The sequence below is a fragment of the Camelus dromedarius genome, chromosome 2 (genome assembly GCF_036321535.1).
Source record: "Camelus dromedarius isolate mCamDro1 chromosome 2, mCamDro1.pat, whole genome shotgun sequence".
Taxonomy (NCBI): domain Eukaryota; kingdom Metazoa; phylum Chordata; class Mammalia; order Artiodactyla; family Camelidae; genus Camelus; species Camelus dromedarius.
Genome location: NC_087437.1, coordinates 34383450 through 34408167, shown reverse-complemented (window position 1 = coordinate 34408167; position 24718 = coordinate 34383450). Strand labels below are relative to the sequence as shown.

Genomic DNA, 24718 nt, shown 5'->3' with positions numbered 1-24718 from the left:
ACATTATTTTCATCATTGTGGTTTATTTCAGGACGTAGGATTAATTTAGCAGTAAATTGTGAAAATTACTGCTTATCAAAACATTTGTTTTTGAGTATGTATTTTTATATATCTTGAGTAAAGCAAGCTATGAATTACTGCTTATTCTTGGAGCTTATTTGACCCTAATTTAATATTTTATTCTGTATACGTTAAGAACAATAGAGTGGGAAGGGTCTATAGAGAGGGCCCTCAAAATCAACCACTCTTTGATGCACAGTTATTTGGCTCAGATATTAAAATGTACCTTATAGTCTTCAAGAAAAATTTGGATTCAGCTGAGTTTTGGAATACATAACATATTCGTTCTGTTATTATCCCACAAATGTCAAGCTTGGAATAGTTTAACAGCAAGTGATTTCCATCTGGAATCCAGGCAATTGAGGAAATTTATAAAGATGTAAGTTATATAGTGGATATCAGAGTATGACATGCTTTCCTTAGTTTACACTGGAAATGAAACAAGCAAATAGGTTATGCATAATGGCTATGAAAGGAAGATAGGAACCTTCTCCAAGAAGACAAGAGTATCATTAGAAAGAAAAAAAAAGTCTTTTCTTATTTAAAAAACTTTTCAGTGCTCTTGAAGTTATAATTAATGTCATTTGTTTTTCTTATAGTGGAAAGCTCATGATGGCATTATTTTAAAAGTAGATTGGAACTCAGTCAATGATTTAATTTTATCTGCTGGTGAAGACTGTAAATACAAGGTATGTAATGTTTGAATGTATCACCTGGTTTAAAGAATTGAATTTCAGTGAAAAGTATTTAACATATAAGAATAGTCTTTTAGTCCTTCACTTTAGCCATATCTTTTAACACTGATGACTTAGCAAGTTGTTATTTTATAATTTTAAGTGGTATTTTGAAGTGTTGCCTTTCTCATTGGCCTATTTCATTGACCTATAGAATTTGATTTAAAGAGTAGCAACATAAATATAATTCCTAGCTTTAGTGACTATTTAAGTCAAATCAATTTAAATTTTAAAAAGTCAACCTTACTGGTTTATTAAACATTAATCAGCTTCAGGAAGAAGAAGAATAAGATTTAATGTAACTAAGGTTAGAGGAAATGTAATTGAAATAAATACTTTCAGGGAAAGTTGATAGAGCATTTATTGGACAGAAAAATTTAAGCAGAAAACTGAACATCTCAAAACTTTGTTATTTAATTTGAAAGTACTCAAGGTTTTATGATTAAAGACTTAGTAAAATCTGAAGTTATCACAATGTTACCATAACATTTTTTTTGAGATATTTTGGTTCAAGGAATACAGCGTCCCTTCCCACCTCCACCCCGCCTTGTTTGATGGTAAAGACATACAATTGCTAATATTATAAAGTAATGATTTCTAAATATTTACTTGGTACTTTACTGGAGGGCAAACTTGTTTGTAATAGCATGGTGACTATTATAAAAATTTTTTAAAAATTTGCTTTTTGTAGGTATGGGATAGTTACGGCCGCCCTCTGTACAGTTCACAACCTCATGAGCATCCGATTACCTCAGTTGCCTGGGCTCCAGATGGAGAATTATTTGCTGTTGGATCATTTCATACTTTACGCTTGTGTGATAAAACTGGGGTAAGTTATGGTGGTGAGCAGTCACACATGTGCTGTCATAAATGTGGTAATGCACAACACACCTGGCTCTCAATCTTTAAAAAACATTTTCAGTGATGCATTTGACCGCATCTTTCTGATTTGTCTTCTTAATATACTGGTTCAATCAATTCCAGATTTATGGGACCATGCAAACTCTTTTAAGTTCAGTTTGAAAAATGGGTATGTTCTCTACTATTTGTCTCTCTGGAAATACTTATTTTAAGCATGATTGTGAAAGATGGTGAAGTAAGTATTAAAATTTATGCCCAGTCAATATAGAGAGTTCAGTTTTGAAATTTTTTTTTAACTGTCAGTATGTTTCATACAAAAATTTTGGTTGCATATTTTTGGTAAGAAATTGATAGTAAATTTTTTAAATGGTCATTTTAAAATCAAAGGACTTTGGTTTTTGTCAAGAATTCATATTTGAATGTGTGCGACACTTTGCCCTCACAAGAGAATATGCCCTCTATACAAATTATGTTTAGAGTTTAGGCAAACAGCCAAGCTCAACAGCATTTACCCATTGTACTTGAAGAATGAATTTTTTCTTCAGAGTGCTCCAGAGGCAACAGCATTACATGAGTGGGACTATGCCATACTATTCTTTACTATGAAGAAATCACATAATTGTTTTTGGCTTATTTTCCTAAAGTGCAAAAGGAGACGGTTAATTTAGAATTTTTAGAGCTTTATAAACGACCTATTAAGTTTTCTTGTTACTTGTTTTCTGTCTTATGAAAGATAAAGTCCTCTGCCTGATTTTGAAGCTCTCTGAAACCTGGTGCCATAAAATCTGTTGTCTTTTCTCCCCACAACTCCCTAATTAGTGTGTGTGCTCAAATCAGACTCAAGAGTCTTCTGTGCCCCTCACTAATGTCCTCACTCATCTTCTCTTTTCATGGGATGCTTTCACCTCTTATGCTTAATGAATTCTTCCTATTCTTTAAGGCCCGTCTCATATTTGACTTCCTTTCATGATACCTTCCATAGATAATCCAAAGTTTATTTGTCTATTTTTCTAGCTTCCTCCCACCTAGATCTCTTTTCTTAGTTATAACATCAGATGTTAAGTTAGATCACCTCATTTTCATCTGATTTTCTATCAAAGATTCTAAGCCTATAGAATATATACTCTCATTTTTACAGTGTATTATGCTCTTTTATTGTCCATTTTCGTTTTATGTATATTATTTTTGACTCCATAGATAGTTTATAAGATCCCATAGCTTAATGATCCTCTATTACCTGTACAACATGGTAGATACTCAATAATTCACTAATAAGTCAATTTAAGCATAATAATTTTAATTTGTCATTTTGATGAAAGTATTTAAAAATTTTAAAAACATGCAGCATTGAATTGATCTGAATAACTGAATTAAAGATTTACTTAAACACCAAACCTATTTTTAGAATGTTAACTATTCTGGAAAAGTAAACTTTCTAGAAGGATTTTGCTTTTACCTTGTTCAACTGAACATACTGACTACATTGTAATAATTTTTTAGGACCTGAGATTAACATTTTAAATATATTTTCTTTTATTCAGTAGGCATCAAATATATACTATTCATCAGAGAGTATTTTAGAAACTGGGGATGGAAAGCTATTAAGATTTTCACTCAAGTTGTTAGCAGTCTAGCAGAGAATCAGACTGTAAGACTATGGAAATGCTATACAAGAGGTTGTTTTGTGCAAGCCCAGTAAAGGCGTGGCAGAGCCTAACTCTGCCTGTAGGACATTGACTGGAGAGCTGAGGCTTGACATTTGTAGTTCTCCAAGGAGACAAGTTGGGGGAAGAGAGATGTAGGCAAAAGGAACCTCATGTGTATCAAAGAAAGTATGGTGCTTTTTGTGCAGTGTCAAAAAGGTTTTGCATGGGATGGTACCAGGAAATAATACAGAAAAGATATTCTCAGACCACATCTGTGTTTGCCACCTGATAGAGTCTTGATTTTCCTATTTTAAAATCTAGTTATTTTATGTGGAGCCCTGTTAGGGGTTACTATGGGGTAGAAAAGAGATAAGGAGGTTGAGCCCCTGGTCCTCCTCCACCTGCAACCAGACAGAAACTGGATGGTAATTTTATAATACAAGCCTTAAAGAATGATGTTGCTAGAAGCTTTCAGATTGTCTGTGAAATAATAAGCCTAGAAAAATGTGATTTTTGTAAACATTTTCTTTTAATGTTTTTCAAGAAATATTTCTAGTGGGGAGGAAAAAGATCAAATGGTTGGAGGCTGTTAAATAGGTTTTGATTTGAATGTATTTCTTACTATGCATGTTTATAACTAGACTGACTCCCTCCTGTCTGTAATCCTACCCCAACTCTTGTTGAGGGGGGTTGGGTTCTGCCTTTTTGCTGTCATTAGTGCAAACTGGGGATGGTAGATGAGGCCCCACTCCATAGTCTTCACAGCGGTCATTAGGGAGGGCCACTGCTTTGGTATTACAGGGCTGGAGTGATCTGACAGGCTCTATCTCCCACTGTCTACAGCACTGCTAGGGATTTGGGGGTAGAGAGAAGATGCTGCCTCTGCTCACTTGAGTGCAGAGTTGAAATGTTCCACAGGGCTCCATCCTACTATCTCCATGGCACACAGTGCCCGGTAGGGAGAGTGCGATAGTTTCTTTCATGGTGTATTCCTGGAGTAGGGTCCTTATGGCAAAAGGATTCTGTCCTGCACTGCAACCCTTCTCTGGCCCCTTGACCAGAGAATGAGCATTACTTGGTGCTTATTTTATCTCACATACTACTTGGAGTTAATATAATACCATTTCATGTAAAATATGAGAACCTTGCATCCATGTAATTCCATTTCCCCACCTCTGTAGTTGTATTACATCTATCACTGTATGTTACAATTTTTGCTTTAAAAAGTCATATTCATTTTAAAGAAACTAAGAGAAAGAAGATAGTCTTTATATTTATCTACATGTTTAGCATTTCTCGTGCTCTTCATTTCTCCAAGAAGATCCTAATTTCCATTCGATACAATTTTCCTTCAGCCTAAAATCTTACTTTAAGCATATCTCATAGTATACAATTGCTAGTAATGAATTTTCTTTCTTTTTGTTTATCTGAAAATGTTTTTATTTTTCTCTTCAGTGTATTTACCATTCTGGGTTGACAGACCTTTTTTCCTTTCTTTTTTTCAACACTTTGTTATTTATTTTGATGGAGATACTGGGAATTGAACCCAGGGCCTCATGCATGCTAAACATGCACTCTCCCACTGAGCTATACCCTCTCCACCTCTTTCAGCCCTTTAAAGTTATTGTTTCACTCTCTTTTGGTCTTTATTGTTTTTGATGAGAAATAAGGGACTATTGGTATCATTGCTCTCCTGAATGTAGAGTGGCCTTTACCAGTGACAGCTTTACAGATTTTCTCTTTGTCTTTGGCTTCCAACAGTTTGATATTGTTTCACTCTCTTTTGGTCTTTATTGTTTTTGATGAGAAATAAGGGACTATTGGTATCATTGCTCTCCTGAATGTAGAGTGGCCTTTACCAGTGACAGCTTTACAGATTTTCTCTTTGTCTTTGGCTTTCCAACAGTTTGGCTTCCAACTATCAAACTCTGACTTTCTTTGTATTTGTCTTGTTTGAAGTTCTCTATGCTTCTTGAGTATGTAAATTTATGACTTCAGCAAACTTATGGAAATTTTGGCCATTATTTTTTCAAATAATCTTTTTCTTCTCCATTCTCTATTCCCTGCTGGAAGTCCAATTGCAAATTTTTTAGACCTTTGATACTGTCCCACAGGTCAAGGCTCTATTCATATTTCTTCAATCTTTTGTCTCCCTCAGATTTCTAAATGGATAATTTTTGTTGATCTATCTTCAAGTTTACTAATTCTTTCATTAGTCATTTCCAAACTTCCCATAAGCCTATTCAGTGAATTTTAATTTCAGATATTATATTTTTCAATTCTAGAATTTCTATTTGGTTGTTTTTGTAGTTCTTATTTTTCTCCTGGGATTTTCTTTGTTATATATTCAAAACATATTTTTCACTAAGGCCTTGGTTATAATAGCTGCTTAAAAATCATTGCTAATTCTAGCATCTTGTCATCATTGCCTTTTCTCTTGTGGCATTTTTGTTGTGTCTTTGTATAACTAGTGATTTTGAATTGTATTTTGAACATTGTGAACAGTACTTGGTAGAGACTCTGGATTCTGTTATGTTTCTCTAAAGAGTAATGATTTTTCTGTATGTGTTAACAGGGAAGTAACTTGGCTGAACTTAAACTTCAGGTTCTGTCTCTTCTGTGGTGGGAAGATGAATTCTCTATGATTTTTTTTCTTTCTAGAATTTTCCTCTCAATTTCTAGCTCTTCTGGTCACCTTGAACTTTGTCCTCTGATTCCTCTACCAGTGACAGTAGCTTTCTATCTGACATTTAGCCATCATGCTTGGTACCAAGGAGGGCCTGCTCTCAGGTAAAAGGTTGTTAAAAAAAAAAAAGAAATTCACTAAATACTGTTCCCTTTCAACTATTGACTCCCCTCAAGTTTCTGCCTGCTTTTTTAAAGCAGCTTTATTGAGATATAATTCACATGCTATACATTTTATCCGTTTAAAATGTACAGTTTACTATTTTTTCAGTAATTCATAGGGTTATGCAGTCACCACCACACTCTGAACATTTTCTTTCTTTCTAAAAGGAATTACATATTCTTTTACTGTCAGTCTCTATTTCTCCCTACTGTACTTCCAGCCTCTGGCAACCACTAATTTACTTTCTTTTTCTGTGGATTTGTCAATTCTGGCCATTTCATATAAATGGCATAATACATTATGTGGCCTTTTGTGACTATCTTCTTCCACTTAGCATAAATGTTTTCAAGATTCATTCAAGTTGTATCATATATCAGTACTTCATTCCTTTTTATGGACAAACAATATTCTATTTTATGAGTATAACACATTTTGTTTATCCATTCATCAGTTGGTAGTCATTAGAGTTGTTTCAAATTTTGGTTATTTTGAGTAAAGCTGTTATGAATGTTTTTAAGTTTTTGTGTGGACATACGCTTTCATTTCTCTTGGGTGTATTCTTAGGAGTGCACTTACTGGGTTAAATAGTAATCTAACTTTTTGAGGAATTGCCATTTTTCCAAAATGGCTATCTGCCTGCCTTTGATTGCTCTTCAGTCTTCAGGTAGTGTTGTATTTTGTCTGAAGTGAATAGGTGTTATTTGTGAGAAGGCTGATCTGATAGCAGCTGTTCTGCCATGATCCTTCTTTATATATCAAAATTTATTTTAAATAATTGATTATGAGTTTTTAAAAATCAGGTCTGCACATTTGAGAGCTATACTGACGACTGCAGTGATTCTCAAGTTTCAGTAAAGCGAGAGAGCTACCTGTTTGAGATTTACCAATTAAGAAATTGTCTAGGAAAATAACAAAATGACATGAATAGTCAGTTAACAGAACACATTCAAGTGGTCAATTAGAAATATGAAAGGATATTCAATTTAACTAAGGAATAAATATAAAATAAAGAAATAATGATGTATTTTACTTTATTGTTTGAAAAGATTGATAATGACTTAAAAACCTTAGATTCACTTGAGGAGGAAATGAGCTCCCCCATTTACACACTGTTGGTGGGAATGTGGGCTGATTCAACCTTTTTAAAGCATGGCTTGATAATGCATATCCAGATGTCAGATATACATCTGCCTTGTCCTAGTAATCTCACGTCTAGGAATTTACTCTAAAGAGATCATTGGACAAGTACACAAAGATAAATGTATAACAATTTCATCACAGTATTATAATAGTGAAAATCAGAAATAAATTGTGTATACAAGTAGAAGGCTGATTGGGTTATTATTCTATATACCTAAAATGGAGTGCCCTCAACTCATGAAAAACGGGAAAGAGGGATTATGTTTAATAACCTGGAAAGCTGTCTATGGTAAGTTATTTAGTAAAAAGACCCAGTTGTAGGAGAGCATATATTCAGTATCTTCAATAATGGGTTTCACGCAAATAAACATAACAGTATAATGCCATTTCCCACTCATCAGAAAATGGGAAATGGCCTCATAAAGCATTAAAGGGAATATTAGTTGGTACAGCTCTTCTCAAGTATACTTTGGCAAAATCTGTCAAGATCCTTGAAATCTTTGACACAGCTATTATAGTTTCAAGGAAGTTTAAAAATGCATATTCATTTGTTCATTTATTTTCATATTCATTAATTCCTTTGCAAATATTTATTGAGTCTGTTATGTGCTAGGCATTTGCCCTAGGTGTTAAATAAACAGCGGTAAACAAAGTAAGTTCCCTGCTCTTAACAGTTTTCATTGCAGTAGATGAAAGACTATAAACAAACAAACAGACAAATAAACAAAATGAATATATGATATATTAAGTAGTAATAATTGCTATTAAAAAAAGCTAGGTAAGGGAGATGACGTTATTTTAGGTAAACTGGTCAGGGAATATCAGACACAACCTAAATATACATTAATGAGTTGTTAAAACAGTAAATTATAGTTCAAGTAAATTACTTATGGAATAAAGAAAAACTATAGTACCATAATTTTTCCCTAGGTCCTATAATAAATTTTATTTTTACCTTGGATTTTTAAGAAATGTATGATTCAGATACATAAGGTAAAAAATTTTAAATTAACATAGTTATTGTAAATAAATATACAGAATATATTAATGAATTTCATTCTATTACATTAAGTGGAACAGAATTCAAGGGAAAAGTTGTGACTATATAAGGTATCTTTGGCCAGATTTTTTTTATTATAGTATACCTGATGTACAATATTATATGTCACAGGTGTACAGTATAGTGACTCACAATTTTTAAAGGTTATACTCCATTTATAGTTGCTATAAAACATTGACTATATTCCCTATGTTTTTTTTTTTTTTAACATTTTTTATTGATTTATAATCATTTTACAATGTTGTGTCAAATTCCAGCATAGGGCACACTTTTTCAGTTGTACATGAACGTATATATATTCATTGTCACATTTTTTTCTCTGTGAGCTACCATAAGATCTTGTTCCCTATGTTTTATAATATATCCTGGTAGCTTCCTTTGGCCAGATTTTATATTAACTGATGTTGTTGCTTTTATTTATCAGCAGGTGGTGCTATTGCTTATATAAGAGAGAACTTTTTTTTATTTTCTCTGTTCTTGAATATTTAGTTAGTTATTATGATAAAAAGACTTCCCTCCATTCATTCGTTCTTCCATTCAGTTGAAATAATTACAGTGATTCATTGTCTGCAGTAACTGGTTATTGCTATATGTAACTTTTCATTGTCAACTCATGTAATTTAAGACAGCCTGCAATTTGCTAATTCCTGGTATATTAGAGAGAATATTGATCTTAAAAATTGTTAGTGTGCCTTAAAGAAAAATAAGAAAGTTTGTATCTATTTTATTTTCTACTTAAACTTAATGTGTGAACACACAGTTTTATGAGTTGAATTAATCCAGCTTGGCTAAAGACATATGCTTTTGAGAATCCTTTTACTCTACTGTATTTATATAGAAATAGTAAAAAGAAGGGTGAAGTTGACATTTGGGAGGTATTTTTAAAAGTTGATACAGTCAAGTCATGTTTTTTAGTTTGAATAGCTATTTCCCTATTGGGAAATAACCTCTATGCCTAAGCAATTTGACAGAATACAGGGGGAAAAATGGTATTCTCCCCAAAGGGATGTAATATCCTTTAACAGGTCAGCACATGTAAAGACTCATTCTCAGTTGTTCTCTGTGCTGTGCTACCTAGTATGATTGCTTATTTTATTTTATTTGAATGTAGGAGTAGTATTGGTATGTTCTCAAAGCCTTGGAGTCAAGACTCGGTGGTGAATTTACAAAGTTAAAGGCCTCTCCTGGGCCTTCAGGTTCTTCATCTGCTGATAGAAGGGCTGGGCTAGGTGCCACGTCTCTCCTTGCAGCTCCACAGCTCCATGATGCCTTCTCCATGGGCACTAGGCATACTGCTTGCTTCCTCTCCTGAGTAGTATTAGTGTGGTATTTGTTTTTTAATACATACCTGCATTTTTTTAATTGCATTTGTATTTTAATACAAGGTTTCTATAGGAAGAAGTAGCACTGTACATGATATGCCAAAAGTGGGAAAAACTCAAGCAGTGCTAGAGAAGTGTGGCTGATCCTATAACTTCAAACTTATTCTAAATTTTATTATAATTGGATGCAAGTAGCAGAAACCATTAAGCAAAAAAGAGAGATTGGCTATAAGGTTATAGGGTTATCTTCCAGAAGCCAGGACAAGGATATAGCTAGGCCTCAGTAACCAGAAACTGGAGTGCTAAGAAAACACAGAAAGTAGTCCCTTTGTGCCTTTTGCCTCTGCTTTTCTCTGTATATCACTCTTTTTTTTTTTTCCTTTCCCAGCAAACTGACTCTCCCTCACCCCCTCCCTCGGCCCTGCTTTACCTGCTGGAAAGTGATCAGTGTTAATAGCTCTCAAGGGTACACCTCCTCTGTTCAAGTAGCCAGACTGAGATAAGAATCTTAGTCTTAGTTTTAAACACCCCCAGGGAAGGGTCACTGGCCCAGCCTAGGCTGGGTACTCACGCCTGGTCTACTGAGATATGTCCAGGCAGGTCGAGGCGTGTTATATGAACATGGCCATCGGGACCCTAATGCAGTAGTAGTCTTAGGGATTGCTGGAGAGGGCCAGGTCCTAGAAAATGGAGGAGGGAGGCAGCCAACCCAGTAGTTTGCCATTTGTGTTTCAGAGCCGCCTTAGCATAATTTGCCAAAAGTTTTCAGTTTAATCCTCTGAGAGTTTTTCTTCCTAGATGAGTACATTTCTGCCTTTATAATGAAAATTAGAACTGTGTTTTCAGATTTGCTATAAAACTAACTTTGCTGGAAACCATAACGCCGTAAAGTATAAACCATAAAGTAAGAGAACTAAGCTTCCTTTACAGTATAAGACCTTGTTGTCCAGCATTGAGAAACTTGGCAAGCAGTACAAAATCAGAGTTCTGTCTCTTACAGAATTTACTTTGTTTTTTTAAAACCAACGCCTAACATATAGTAGGTTTTCCATAAATGTTGCATTTTAATGGATCATTGTACAGACAAAATATATTATCTTGGTTTTGAATGACTTACATTAACTAACTCAATTGATGTAACAATAACATACATTATAGCATTTTGACTAGTTTTACTAGTATTGATCCAGTTAGTCAGTTTGGTTGATGTTTTTGAGACGCCTGTTTTAAAATTTGTAAACCTTTGGCTTTTAATTTGTTCATGTGGATTTTTTTTTTTAAGTCATATTTGGTTGAAGTCATGGTTTAGCTCTGGGAAGGAAGACTTGCCTAAGGGCACAGACTGATTCATTCATTCGTATATTCATTCATCCATTCAACAGATATTCATATGTGTTAGGTTCTGTGTGATGCTCTGGCTGTTCAAATAACAACCATACCTGTAGCTCACCCTCTTTTCAGAGTACTGATATGTAAACAGATAATGAAATAACACATTTAATGACAAAGCTTACAATATTGTGGGAGAATAAATAACAAATAGAATCATGGTAAATTTTCAGATATTTTTATACTTATATTTGATGAGGCTAAACTTGATTAAAGTAAACTTCCTCCCTGGTGGAATAACTTAAAAACATTAAAAAGCCTTTTTTTAAATGACTAACAGATCGTGTGTGTGTGTGTGTGTGTGTGTTTTCATCAAGAAGCACAAATTTGAATTTGCTTCTTTCTGATTTCTTTCTGATTTTGGTACTTAAAAATCTAAATTTAATTCTCTGTCTAGAAGCACAGAATTTTACTTCTGTTTGACAAATGTTCTTTAGATGTGCAGATGCGAAAATCACGCAGAAGCTCCTGTTATACGTGGGCCATTCCAGCTATGACTCCTTGCACACAGTGTGTCATTGTTCCTCCACCCTCTATGTGGGGGAGAAGTGATGGTTTCCTCTTCTAAAATCTATTCTATATTTTTACTTATAAATACCTCATAAATCAAACTTCAGTATTCACACCTTCAGATTAGTCATTGCCAGAGATCCCAATCATGTAAAAGATTTTATTTTGATTTAAGAAAAGATGTTATTTCCTTTTATTTCACTGTCTTTAGTTAAATTGCCTTTCTCTAACTCACTCTTCCTTCTTTTTAAGAATTCTGCAGATTTTTTTCAGACCAGTAGTCCCTATCTAATTATTTGCAGTATCTTCTGTTAGGGGCTATAGATTTGACAATTTAAAATTGCTCCTTAAGGACTTTCCCCTCAGTGTTCTATGATTGTCCATATTTTCTCTGAGGAGGGCTCTGTCTCATAGTCTAATTTTTCATACAATTAGGAAATATTCATGAAAAGATGATAGCTTTCTTTTAATATAATCTCAATGCTTTTTGTACAGTTCACATGGTAGAATATTAAATGCATATTTGGCTTGATGTCATAAACCCCTTTTGATTCTTTTTTCTTTCTAAAATCAACTTGTTCAAAATTTAAAACAAAAATTTTATATCCTTGATAATTCAGTACAAAATGAATGATCCCAAGATCCAAGACCACTTGGTGACAACATTGTCAAATTATTGTTTAATTTTTTGTGAATAAGCCTTTTGAAAGCCCAAACCACAAACCCCAACCTACTTTTTAGAAGTGGTAAAAGTATTGTTTTGTGTGTTTATGCTTATATCTGAATCTTTAGGAAAAAAAGGGAATAAGCTTTTAAAATCCCAAAATTGACTGCTATGATTTTGTTGTAGGTCAAGTAGTGGGCCCCCAAAGATACCCATGTCCTAATCCTCAGAACCTGTGAATATGTTACTTTAAATGGCAAAAGAGACTTTGCAGATGTGATTAAGGAATGGACCTTTAGATGGTAAGACCATCTTGGATTATCCAGTTTGGCCCAAACTAATCACATGAGTCCTTAAAGCAGAGAATCTTACCAACCTGGATTGGAGGATGAAGGAGGAGGAGACATTCAAAGTAAAAGCAACTCAACATGCTGTTTCTGGCTTTAAAGATGGGGAAAGGGGACCACAGCCAAGTAATGCAGGTGGCCTCTAGAAGCTACGAATGGCCAGCATGGAAATAGGAGCCTCAGTCCTGTGACTGTCAGAAAGTGAATTCTGCTAACATCCTGAGTGATCAAGGAAATGGATCCTCCCCCAGAGCCTCCAAAAAGGAATGCAGCCTTGCCAAAAACACCTTTATTTTAGCTTAGTGAAACCCATGTTGGATTTACAACCTTTAGAACTATAAGATAATAAATTTGGGTTATTTTAAGTCTCTAAATTTGTGCTGATTTGTTGTAGCAATAATGGAAGACTATCTTTGTAATTGCAGTACAGGACCAATTTTGCACTGAGTTATGTGGGTGGAATGTTTGGGGAAGGCTCTCACCACCTTCTTAATGATAACAAAATTTCTCCTATTAGCTTTGTTGCTTTGCTTTCTGAACTTGTTATTTCTTAAAATGTAGTAGTATCTTGGTAGTAACACATTAAACTTGTTCTTATTAGGTCCTTTTCTCAGTAATTTGGCTAGCTGAGAGCAGATTTCGGATGAAAGCGTGAAAATAGAGATATAGAATACTATTTCCCAGGGATATGGCTTCTGATGGGGAGAATTTTGGGCTTGCCATAGAACACCATCAAGGTCCTGGATATTTGGGGTGATGCTAGTTATATTTGCCCAGAGCCAGAACTAAAATGGCCAGCCTCTTAATTTTTTAAGCCCACCTTTAGACAAAAATATGAGCATACCTCGGAGATACTGTGGGCAATATTCGGGTTTGGCTTTAGGCTACTGTCATAAAGCAAACATCACAGAAAAGGGAGTCGCACGGATGTGTTGTTTTCTCAGTGCATATGAAAGTTATGTTGACAGCATACTGTGATCTATTAAGTATGTAATAGCATTATGTTTTTTAAAAAAAACAATGTGCATACTTTAATTAAAAAATATTTTGTGGGTAAAAAATGCTAACCATCATCTGTGCCTTCAGCAGTCATAATCTTTGTGCTGGTAGATGGTGTGGCCTCGATGTTGATGGCTGCTGACTGATCAAGGTGGTGGTTGCTGAAGGTTGGGGTGGCTGTGGCAGTTTCTTAAAGTAAGATGCGAGTGACCCTTCCTTTCAAGAATGATTTCTCTGTAGCGTGCAATGCTGTTTGATAGCATTTTACCCACAGTAGAACTTCTTTCAAAATTGGAGTCAGTCCTCTCAAACCCTGGCACTGCTTTATCAACTAAGTTCATGTCATATTCTGAATTCTTTGTTGTCATTTCTATAATCTTCACAGACTCTTCCCCAGGAGTATATTCCTTCTCAAGAAACAGCTTCTTTGCTCATCCATAAGAAGCAACTGCTTACTTGTTAAACTTCTGTCATGAGGTTGTAGTAATTCAGTCACATCTTCAAGCTCCAGTTCTAATTCTCTTCCAGTTCTAGTTCTCTTGCTATTTCTACCACATCTTATGTTACAATGGTAACACAAAAGATCACCGATCATAGGTCACTGTAACAAATAATAAAAAAAAATTTTGAAATATTGCTAGAATTACCAAAATGTGATACAGATATGAGGTGAACAAATGCTGTTGGAAAATGTTGCTTAATAAGCTTGCTCGACACAGGGTTGCCACGGACCTTCAATTTGTAAAAAATGCATTATCTACAAAGTGTAAAAAGTGAAGCACAATAAAAGTATGTCTGTATATTGCTAAGTCTCTCAAAAGCATAACAGCAAATGATTGTATGTTCTTGTTCAATGACATGGTGGTGCTTCATAGCTCAAAATAACATCGGTTTTAGTTGGTTAACAAATTGTGAATACAGATCGCATTTATGTTCCATAAACTTTTTTTTAAAAGCTACTTTTTCTATTGTTTTCCTTCTCTTTTTTGTTTATGCATATTGTATTTTTTTGTAAATTATTTTTACTTAAGCAAGCCAAGAGTAATTTTTGTTTACTTTTTCATATTCTGTGTTCTAAGAAACCTGTGTTACCTGCAGTTTATTGCTTGGAATTATGGAAAAAATAGAAAACCTCACCAGTATTGTGAAGGTACAAATAGTGATTTGTATTAAGTTGTTTAATTAAGTATACTAGAAAGCTTATATTTTGAAAGTTTATGGCAAAACAGAACTTACAGATCCAAAGAAATCTGAGAAACCTATCAACCAATTATAATGATTGTACCTTATTTGCATCTTAATTCCAGCAAACTGAAGGAAGAAAAGACAATTGGAAAAATCTGAACAGTGACTAGATACTTTGATAATAGGGAATTATTGTTAATTGTTTTTAGGTTTAATAATAGTATTAAGATTAGGTTTCAAGTATTTTTTAGTAATACATACTGAAATATTTAGTGATGAAATGATGTGATGTCAAGGTTTGCTCAAAATGATCTGGGCCGTGGAGAAGTAGGTGGTGATACAGATAAGAATTAGCCATTTGTTGATAATTGTTCTCAAAGTGTGGTCGCTGGCCCAGAAGCTTGAGCACCACCTGGGAACTTGTTAGATAGAATGCAAATACTTTGGCCCCACCGTAGACCTTCTAAACCAGAGAGAGTGGGGTGGAGCCCAGCAATTTATTGTAACAACCCCTGTATTGTGTAAAGTGTAAGTCTAATACACATTAAACTTTTAGAACCACTGCTTTATGTTATTCTTCCAATTTTAGTTTATGTCTGAAATTCTAATAAAATGTTTCAAATAAAAAGACTAGCTTGATGAATGTAAGAAACCAAATTTTTATATAACAAAGAGAGGCTGGATTAGAGGCTAAAACAAAGGTCCTGTAATTTTCTCAACAGTTAGCAGATGAATTGGCACAATATTAGCAATGAGCCAGTGGCTAATGATAGTCTTAAAGCAAATCACAGATTTTGCTTTTCTCTTAGAACAGTGGCTCTACATTAAAATCACCAAGAGAACTTGTAAAAACATATCCAGACCCCACCCCAAGAAATTCTGGATTTAGTTAGTTGAATTCTTGGGTTTTGGTATTTTTTTGAAAGCTTCCCAGATGATTCTAATGTGCAACCAGAGTTGAGAACCAGTGTCCTAACTTTACAATGCTTAAGAATCTCCTGAAGAGCTCATTAAAAGTTTCCTGGCCTCATCCCCTAGAGGGTCAGATTCAATAGGATGGTGTGGGACCTATTAATTTGCATTTCTAACGAGATCACAGGTGATGCAGATGCTTCTGGCCTGAGCACATTTTGAGTAACACTATCTTAAACTAAGGTCAAAGAAAGAGATAAGCGTAAGTGAGAAGGATAGTTGAAAATTTGTCTTCAGGATTCTTGCCGTTAGCACCACCCAATTACATCCAAGGAGTCTGCCTCATTTCTTTCTAGACGTTAGAAATGCAAATGTGAACCAAATGTTCTATGGCTTATTTGGAGAAGAAAAGAGACTTAGAGCATTACAAGTCTCTTTAAAAGCACAAATGATAAGCACAGGGAATATAGCTAATACTTTATAATACATTTGAATGGAGTATATTCTATAAAAATTTTGAATCTCTGTGTTGTACACCTGACACTAATTTTGTAATTCAACTATACCTCAGTTTAGAAAAAGGACAAATGCATAAATCGACTATATTTCAGTTTAAAGAAGTGAAAGATGAAATGCATAAAAGGAAAAAATACTTAACAAATCATAAAAAAGGACAAATAATAAATAGATCCTTTTGATTTACCAATAAAAGTTATTAAATTTACCGATTGGACAAAATATAACCCTGTCCCTTCAAATTTAGTAACTATTAAAGACTCCTTCTCTGATGATTTGCTTGTGCTTGTATTTTTTTTATTACTATAGTAATCACAAAGAGGAAGAAATCACTTCTTAATTTTAAAAGAAGAATTTAATATAGCTTGGATTTCATGGTTCATGTGGACTCTGAAAGAAATCAGAGGAATTTAGGGTGATGATAATATCTAAAATTTCTTTCCATTTTCTCCTGTTAGGATCAGGCATCCATGAGTTCTTAGATAATTATTTTTAAGTTTAATTTTAGTAAGATGTTTCTCTCTGGTTCTTTGGGTATTTTAAAATCATACTTTAAAGTAAAGAGTTTTAAAATATGAATCTTCATGCTGCTGATGAAACAAAGCTTATGGTTTTTTCATTACCTTCTCCATAATAGCTTTGTTACAGGGCCTTTTATTTAAACAAAGGTTAGAGGTTTGAAGGGAAATAGGAGGGAGCTGAAAAAAAGTGTCAGTGAGTAGTAAGTCATTCAGCCTTTTTATTGTACATGTGAACTTTTATTGGGAATTTAAAGTCTTGTTTTATAGTAGTGTGAATGAATGAAATTTTTTATGTATATTTTTGATTTTCTCCAAATTTTTTGTCAGCGAGCCCATAGCTAATAATGCATATTTTTAAAAAATAATGTAAAAGAAAAAGAAATACCCATCCAAGGACAACAACAACAACAACAACAAGAACAACAACAAAATCAAGACTTAATTTGACTACAGGTTATAAGATTGAAAGAATGGAAAGAAAATATATATAAATTTAGTCAAATAAATAAATCATCCTTCTAGTAAATATACGTTTCATCTGAAAAGTGAAAGAAAATGTATATAACACTGTCTTTGAAAAAGTTTTTTTTCTTAATGTCTTATTCACACACACACACACACACACACGAATCTCTTTTGTCCCAGTTGATACTCATTGGTATCTCTAGATAGCTTTCTCAGATAGCTTCTAGAAGAGGTTATACTTAATGCATTGTGGAAAAAAATCCATTTACCTGTCCTTTCATGGAGTAAGATGTGTATCAGAGATATTTTAGTTACACTGTATGTTCAATTTTGATTACATTATAATATTTCAATAATGTCATCAAAAATTGAACACACAATGTTGAAATATTATAATAAATGTTTAGATGTAGAGACTATAGAGATCCTTACAAATTAATAGTAAAATGTCTTTGCTTCTCTCTGTGGAATCTTTGTATTTCACTTTTCAGTATTACTGCTTAAAAGTAATAATGTAAATCAAAATGGTATGGGTGTTTTGCAGTTCTTGAGAGATTTCATACACTTTTATCATGTTATTTATTCTGCTGTGTACTTTAAAAATTATATCTCATTAAGAAAAGCATTTCTTAGTAATTCTTGAATACAGGTACGTTCTTTTTATTTTTTTATTTTTTATTTTTTTTCAGGTACGTTCTTTTTAAAATTACCTGAATATGTTAACATATGCTCAGTTTAAAACCTCTTTAAAAATTTTTAAATAAATTGATTTTTTTCTTACTTTCTTTCCCAGTGGTCATATGCTTTAGAAAAGCCCAACACTGGCAGTGTAGTTAATATCGCGTGGTCAATTGATGGCACCCAGATCGCTGGAGCCTGTGGAAACAGACATGTTGTTTTTGCACATGTGGTGGAGCAGCGCTGGGAATGGAAAAATTTCCAAGTAACATTAACTAAAAGAAGGACCATGCAGGTATGATTGTGTTCCATGTTTGATTAAATCTGCTTCTTTTCACATTAGTTCACAATACAGAATATGGAATTATCTTCATTGATTATGTATAAAAATTCAGTCATATTAGAAATATTTTAACTATATGGTTAGTGACTTTTTCATGACATAAAATATGAACCTTTCACTGATATAGAACTGAGTTCCCACAGCTACTGCAGTTATGGGGTTGAGGCGGGGATGAAACTGAGTCCCCCCAAAACCAAATTCATCTGCCAAGTTTATGTTAACCTCTCTATCAAAAACATTATTCCCTTTCTTGTCCCATGCCGGTTCCCCCCAAGATGGTGGAGTATCAAAGAAAATGGGGCATTGAAACCGAGCAGGACCCTGCGGGGGCCCTCCTAAGTACGAGAGCCCATGTGTTTGAGCTGTTCTACAGAAACTAAGACCCCACCCAAGTGGAGGATGGTGACTACATGCTTGAACCAGACTGGTTAGAACTAGAAGGATGATATTTCAGAAACATCACCCTGTTACCTCACCACCAACTAATCAGAAGAAAGTCACATACCCTGCAGTCCCTACCCCAAATTTTGCTATTAAAAACTCTTCCCCCAATGGAAAAGAATCTGGAAAAGAACTCCAAAAAGAAAAAAAAAACAAAAAAAAGTCTTCCCCCAAAACTCTGAGGGAATTAGGGCCTTTCGAGCATGAGCTGCCTGTTCTTCTTGCATAGCCCTTGCAATAAACCTTTCTCTGATCCAAACTTCAACGTTTTGGTTTGTTTGGCCTCACTGTGCCTCAGGCACAGGAACTTGGGTTCGACAGGGTTAGTGAAACTTAAAGCCTTGAGGGAATATGTGGATTCTGTTGAGGAAGGAGGGAGGAAGCTGTGACAAGTTAGATTTAACTCCTGGAACTGACCTCAAGGCAGACCTAACCTGCTGGTCACTGTCAGAATTACATTATTTTTTAAATTTATAATTGTGTGAGTTTATCTAACCTGATTCAAAAACATTTTCTTTTTCCTTTTAAGAATTACCTAAGGCAAGCTAAAATGGGGAAATGGTGGGAAGTTCTTACTGGGAATTAGGAAGAAAAACAGGTACTTTTGGAGTGAAATTCTTTATAGATTAAGACAGGAAGGTTGAAATGTGCCAACGGAGTTGGGGGGAGAAATATTTTACAGATCTGAGAACATCAGTGGGAGGGGTTACTTAGTCAATTGTAAGCTTCTTAAGGGTTCAGTACTAAATTTCACTCATCTTTACCTTCCTACAGGGCCTAGGCCAATGCTTTGTGTATAATAAGCACTCAAGAAGTATTTTAAAGTTAGTTGATGAGAGGTAATAGGAGTGGCCAAAGACAAACCCTCTCCCAGAGAAAAGGGAACTCTACCTTCCTTTTCTTCTTCCTATCCGTATCACTTACCTCTATCTTCAGTATTCAGAATTCAGATGATTATAATCACTATAAAAATTTGAAGGCATATGTCTTGTGATTTCCTGGATGGGTCTATTCAAGAATCCTTTAGCCTAAGTATTCAAGTTTTTTCAAATTGGATAATATGGTCACCAGAATAATAATAATTAGGTGCCTTATACACTTTCTTTATTCTGTTTCGTTATTTAAAAAATTTTAAACTTATTATGGAGAATTTAAAACATACGCAAAAGTAGACAGAATAGTATAATGAATCTCTATGTAGTTATCACCCAGCCCCAACAGCCATTAACTCAGGATCAGGCCTGCCCCATCCATGTCCATATCTACTCTCTCCCTCCCTCAAGTATTTTGAAGCAAATTCAGCTATCATATTTCAGCTGTGAAAATTTCAGTATATACAGCTAAAAGATAAGGACCCTTTTTAACATACCCACAATGCTATTCTCATACCTTAAAAATAATAATTCCTTAATATTATCAAATATCCAAGCAGTGTTCAAATTTTCATCAATTCCCCCATGTCACATTTTAAAAATTTGTTTGTTTGAATAAGGATCCAAAATGGTTTATATGTTGCAATTGGCTAATATATCTTTAAAGTCAATTTTAGTCTATAGATTCCCCTTCCATTTCTGTTTTCCCCCCTGCAGTTTATTTGTTGAAAAAACCAAATTGTTTGTCTAGCCCCACAGTTTGGCCTTTACTGATTGTATCCCCATGGTGTGGTTTGACATATTTCTCTGTCTTCTGTATTTCCTGTAAATTAGTAGTTGGATCTAGGTGATGGTGTAAATATACATATACATTTTAGTTAACCTGGGAACCAAAACATTATTTATAGTGTTGTGTCTATGACAACGAGTGCATTGTGAGTTCTAACCAGCTGATTTGAGGACACAGTTTTATTCATATAGTGCATGGGGGCCAGCTAATATAGTATTGCTAAAACAAGTTCCCCTTTCTAAAAGATGATAACCCAGACTCATCTAGTCATTCCAGCTCCAAATCTCTGGTCTGGAAAAGTATAAATAAATGCAAATTTTAATTATTCCCCCTCCTCTCCATATTCCTGATTTATAATGATGAAGGGAAAACAGGGCGGTTACAATGAAAACTATTTGGAAAAAGGGAGAAAGGAAAACAACACACCATAATGACCAGGTCCATAGCAAAAACCCAGCTGGCCAGGGATATCCTGAGAACTCTTCTCCTTAGCATTAAAGTTAGTTGCATGGTTAATGTGGCAACTCTAGTTTACCCTTCTGATGATCTCCCATTTGGAGGATTCCTTTTCTGTGGTCTGAATATTTTAGCAGCTCACTTAATGTTGTAAGGCGGAGCCACAGATTGCTATAGGGACAACAATCACAACTTTTTGTTTGCCTGGGTTGGAGTTTTGCAGTTTCCTTAGAAGCTTAGTAGACTCGGAAACCAGAGATCATGTTGAGTCCCGATTGTTAAGTCTAGACCTGGACCTGGCAGTTGCTACCTAGCAATAGGCTCCATTGCCCTACCTGTCTCCCTGGACCTCAGCTTTTAGGTGACACCATAACCTAGAGTGGGAAGGTTTGTTAATTTTCCTCGTCTCCACACTGAATCCCAGTAGATGATTCTTTCCAAAAGGATAGTTGATGTCTTTGTTGGGAGGGAGTACCTGGAAGGGAGAGGGTACAGTTGGAGGAGCTGAGACATTCCTCAGATCTCGAGTTTACCATTTTCTCTTTCCCACCACTCTTACTTCAGCATGGGGCGCAGCCTTGGCTTTTAATTGTTGTCATGGTACAGTTTGATTCTTAGTCACTCAATCTCCTGTAAAGATAAGAGTTAATGAAAGAGTGATTTTTGAGGATTAAATGAGATGATATATGTAAAATAAAAATAAAAGGTAATTATTGCTATGATTATATCTATGTTTTGGATTAAATGAGTATTTTGGAAACGTGGAAGCGGAAGTTTTGGACTTAACGTTAGTCAGGAGTCTGAATACTGTGGTCATGTAGAGTATTAGGTGATTAAGTTATCAAGAGGTTAATCCTGGAGCTGTCCTGAATTGAACAAAGTAAATGGGTGCATTTTAAACTTCAGCACAGGACATTTCTGATGTGGGGTTTGCCATAGTTTTTAAATTTTAACAGTACTTATCAGCACATCTTTAGTTTGTTATTATGACTGGGATGCTTTATTCCTGTTTGGTTCTAGTGTTCCAAGATTCACAAAAAAAGAGAATTACCCCATGTGTCACTTTAGGCCAATATGACTTTTAATTTGAATAATGGCAGAGGCTTATACAATGGGATTATTTAAATATTGAATTTTCCTACACTTGTATTAACAGCTAGTTTATTTCACTGGGTATCACGTTGCTTTAAAGAAACTACCATATAACTTCCTTTAGAAACTTTTATTTCATTCCATTAGCTTTAAAATGTTTCTAGGAGAGGATAGCGTTTTGGACCTTTTAAAAATCTCTGGGAGCTCAGACTTCTGGTAAAAATGGTGTCATAAGTTCAGCTTGGAAGGAAGAGACATACCTTTGGCTCCAAGGAGATCAATAATATATGAAATATTTTTTAAAAGACTTATCTGGACTCAAAAACAGGATCAACATCTCTATGGACCAGAAATGGAACAAAAATGCAGAGTGTAGACTGACGTCTCCAATCTGCTTGACTCCTGGTCCAGAAGCAGGGAGGCAGAGGCAGCGCAGAGCGTGGCTCTTGCAGGCTGATGGACCTGAAAGGACTTGAAGTGAGACAAATGGCCTGAGCCAGGTCTCTGAAATCAGAGCATGGGGGTCTGTGGGGTAGCTCTCTTCTCCCCTTCTGGAAGAAGACCTAGAACAGCCTAGCATTTTAAGAGAGACGCACAGAGGCATTGTGTACAGTCATGGCTTGCTCAGTTCCAGGGAGCTCATCGCTGAGACCTAGAGTTGTATGGTACACAGCCGGCAGCATAAACCTGTGCCCGTGAACACAGAGCTCTGCCGCTTCACTGAAAGCACGCTTCACATTTTTGTTCTAAGTAAAACCCAGCTGATTCCTGAGACCAGTGTTTCTCCTACAGCCTTCTCAAGTAGGAGGCTTCTTTATGCCAAGTATTACTGGCTCTGGAGGTCGGGTAGGTATCTTCCTTACCCCTCATTGCTGAGTCCAGACCACAGTGCCTTCTTCCCTAAAGAACTCCAGCTCCTTTGAAGCACCTGCCGTCGGACTACTCTCTCTTTGCAGTCATTTCCTCCACTCATTGAAGAGTGAAGCAAACATATCGGTATCTTTTTCTTTACCACTAGTCCTGGCAACACTTTTTTGTTAAGACTTTTTAAAAAATGTCTCAAAGATAAGAACTGTTTTTATGTTAACATAATCATAGTGATATTTTGCGTTTCTCTAGTTGTCTCCTGAGACTTTCTACAGTAACATGTCTCATTTCTCCAATTATTTTCTAAATATATATTTTTATGGTCGGTTGGTTTGTATCAGGAAGCAAAGCCCCATATTGCATTTAGTTAATTTGTCTCTTCAGTCTTTTAAAATCTGGAATAATTCCTCCTCCTTGTTATTTATTTATTTGTTTATTTAAGAAACCAGGTCATTCGTTCTGTTGAATTTCCCACATTTCCTGTTTGCATCCCTGTGGTATGATTACATTTAACACGTTCATCTGACCCTTGTATTTCCTGTAGACTGGTTGGTAGATTTAGATCCCTCATAAGTATAAAGGATACTTTGTAGGTGATGCAGCTCACTCCCTATTACATCAGGAGACACACGTCAGCTTATCTCTCTTTTAGTGATGATAAGATTGATCTGTGTGTTCAGGTGTTATAAGTCTGATTCATCTGTCATATAGTTTCTCATTAGACTTTTGCTTTAATATTTTTAGCAGCCATAGATGATGCTTATTAAGAACCATGTTTCACTGGGAGTTGCGTCTTGTAATTCTATCATTCTTTCTGCATTTATTAGCTAAAATTCTTCTATAAAAGGCCTTGCCTTATCAACCATTTGATTACCCTGAAATGAGACAAATTCTGAATTATTTTTCTTTATATACCAATTTTCAAATAATGAGTTGATTTCCTAGCATGCCCAAAGAGTTTCTTTGTTGTTATGTTATGTTCTATGTTGCTGCTGCTGATGTTATCATTATAAATTGGCAGATTTCAGCATTTTTGATATGTTTCAATCCGTTGCAGTTCTCTTTAATGCTCGAATAATCCTATCTTTGGCCAGTAGACTCCTGTGTTCTTTTGAGATGGTTTTAATAGCTTATTTGCATTTCTGACAAGACGTTCCAGGCTCCTTACCCATTTCCTGTCCCAGACTTGGAATCAGCTACTTTTCCAATAAGGCATTGTTCCTTTTGAGGGGGAATGTTATTTAGAGACCATGATCCAGGTTCTAGGTGTGCTCATTGCTACTGGTTTGATCATTACTTCTAGACAAAATGTATTTGTTTTTGACAGATAAAAATATGTCATGAGTGTATACTGAGGTTTCAAGTTCAAATTCAAGGTTATGGAATTTTACTGTTGATTTTTTTATTTGCAGTTCCTACCTCTTACAAAAAAATTTTGGTTCCTAAAGACATTAATATATCTTAAAATATAGTTTAAAATAACAATCTCAATATTATTGTAATAATATATTACTGAATACTGTTTTAGATTTTTTGTTTTTTTTTTAGATAAACAAATCTATATACCTTCATATCCTTCCCTTTACAAGATGAAAGGTATCATACTATACACAGTGTTCTGCATCTTGCATTTTTATTTTACAATATATTGTGGAGATCACTCCATAGATCTTACGCAGTCCTTTTTATAGCTGTATATTATTCTACTTTGTGAATGTACCACAATTGAGTCAACCTATCCTATATTGATAGACATTTGGGCTGTTCTCATTCTTTTGCTATTATCAGTAGTGCTGTATGTAGTAATAGCCTGTGTGTATGTTATTTCATAGTTTTGCTCATTTATTTTGGGATAGAATTATATAGGTAAGATTGCTGGGCCAAAGATTATACATATATAATCCTTGTCATGGTGATAATAGTTTGGTGGGGTTAGGAGTTGGGGAATAGGTAATAAAAATATAATATGCCTTATAGGTATAAGTACTTCGAAAAAGTAT

The 24718-nt window shown here is 34.8% G+C and overlaps 1 protein-coding gene across 1 annotated transcript in view; it reads left to right on the top strand.

Moving 5' to 3' along the window:
• IFT80 (intraflagellar transport 80) overlaps positions 1-24718 on the top strand; it is a 100640-nt gene that overhangs the window by 38623 nt on the left and 37299 nt on the right. The window contains exons 7-9 of the mRNA XM_064492474.1: positions 660-749; positions 1486-1623; positions 17973-18152. Coding sequence (XP_064348544.1) covers positions 660-749; positions 1486-1623; positions 17973-18152 — 408 coding nt within the window. The remainder of the gene's footprint in view (positions 1-659; positions 750-1485; positions 1624-17972; positions 18153-24718) is intronic.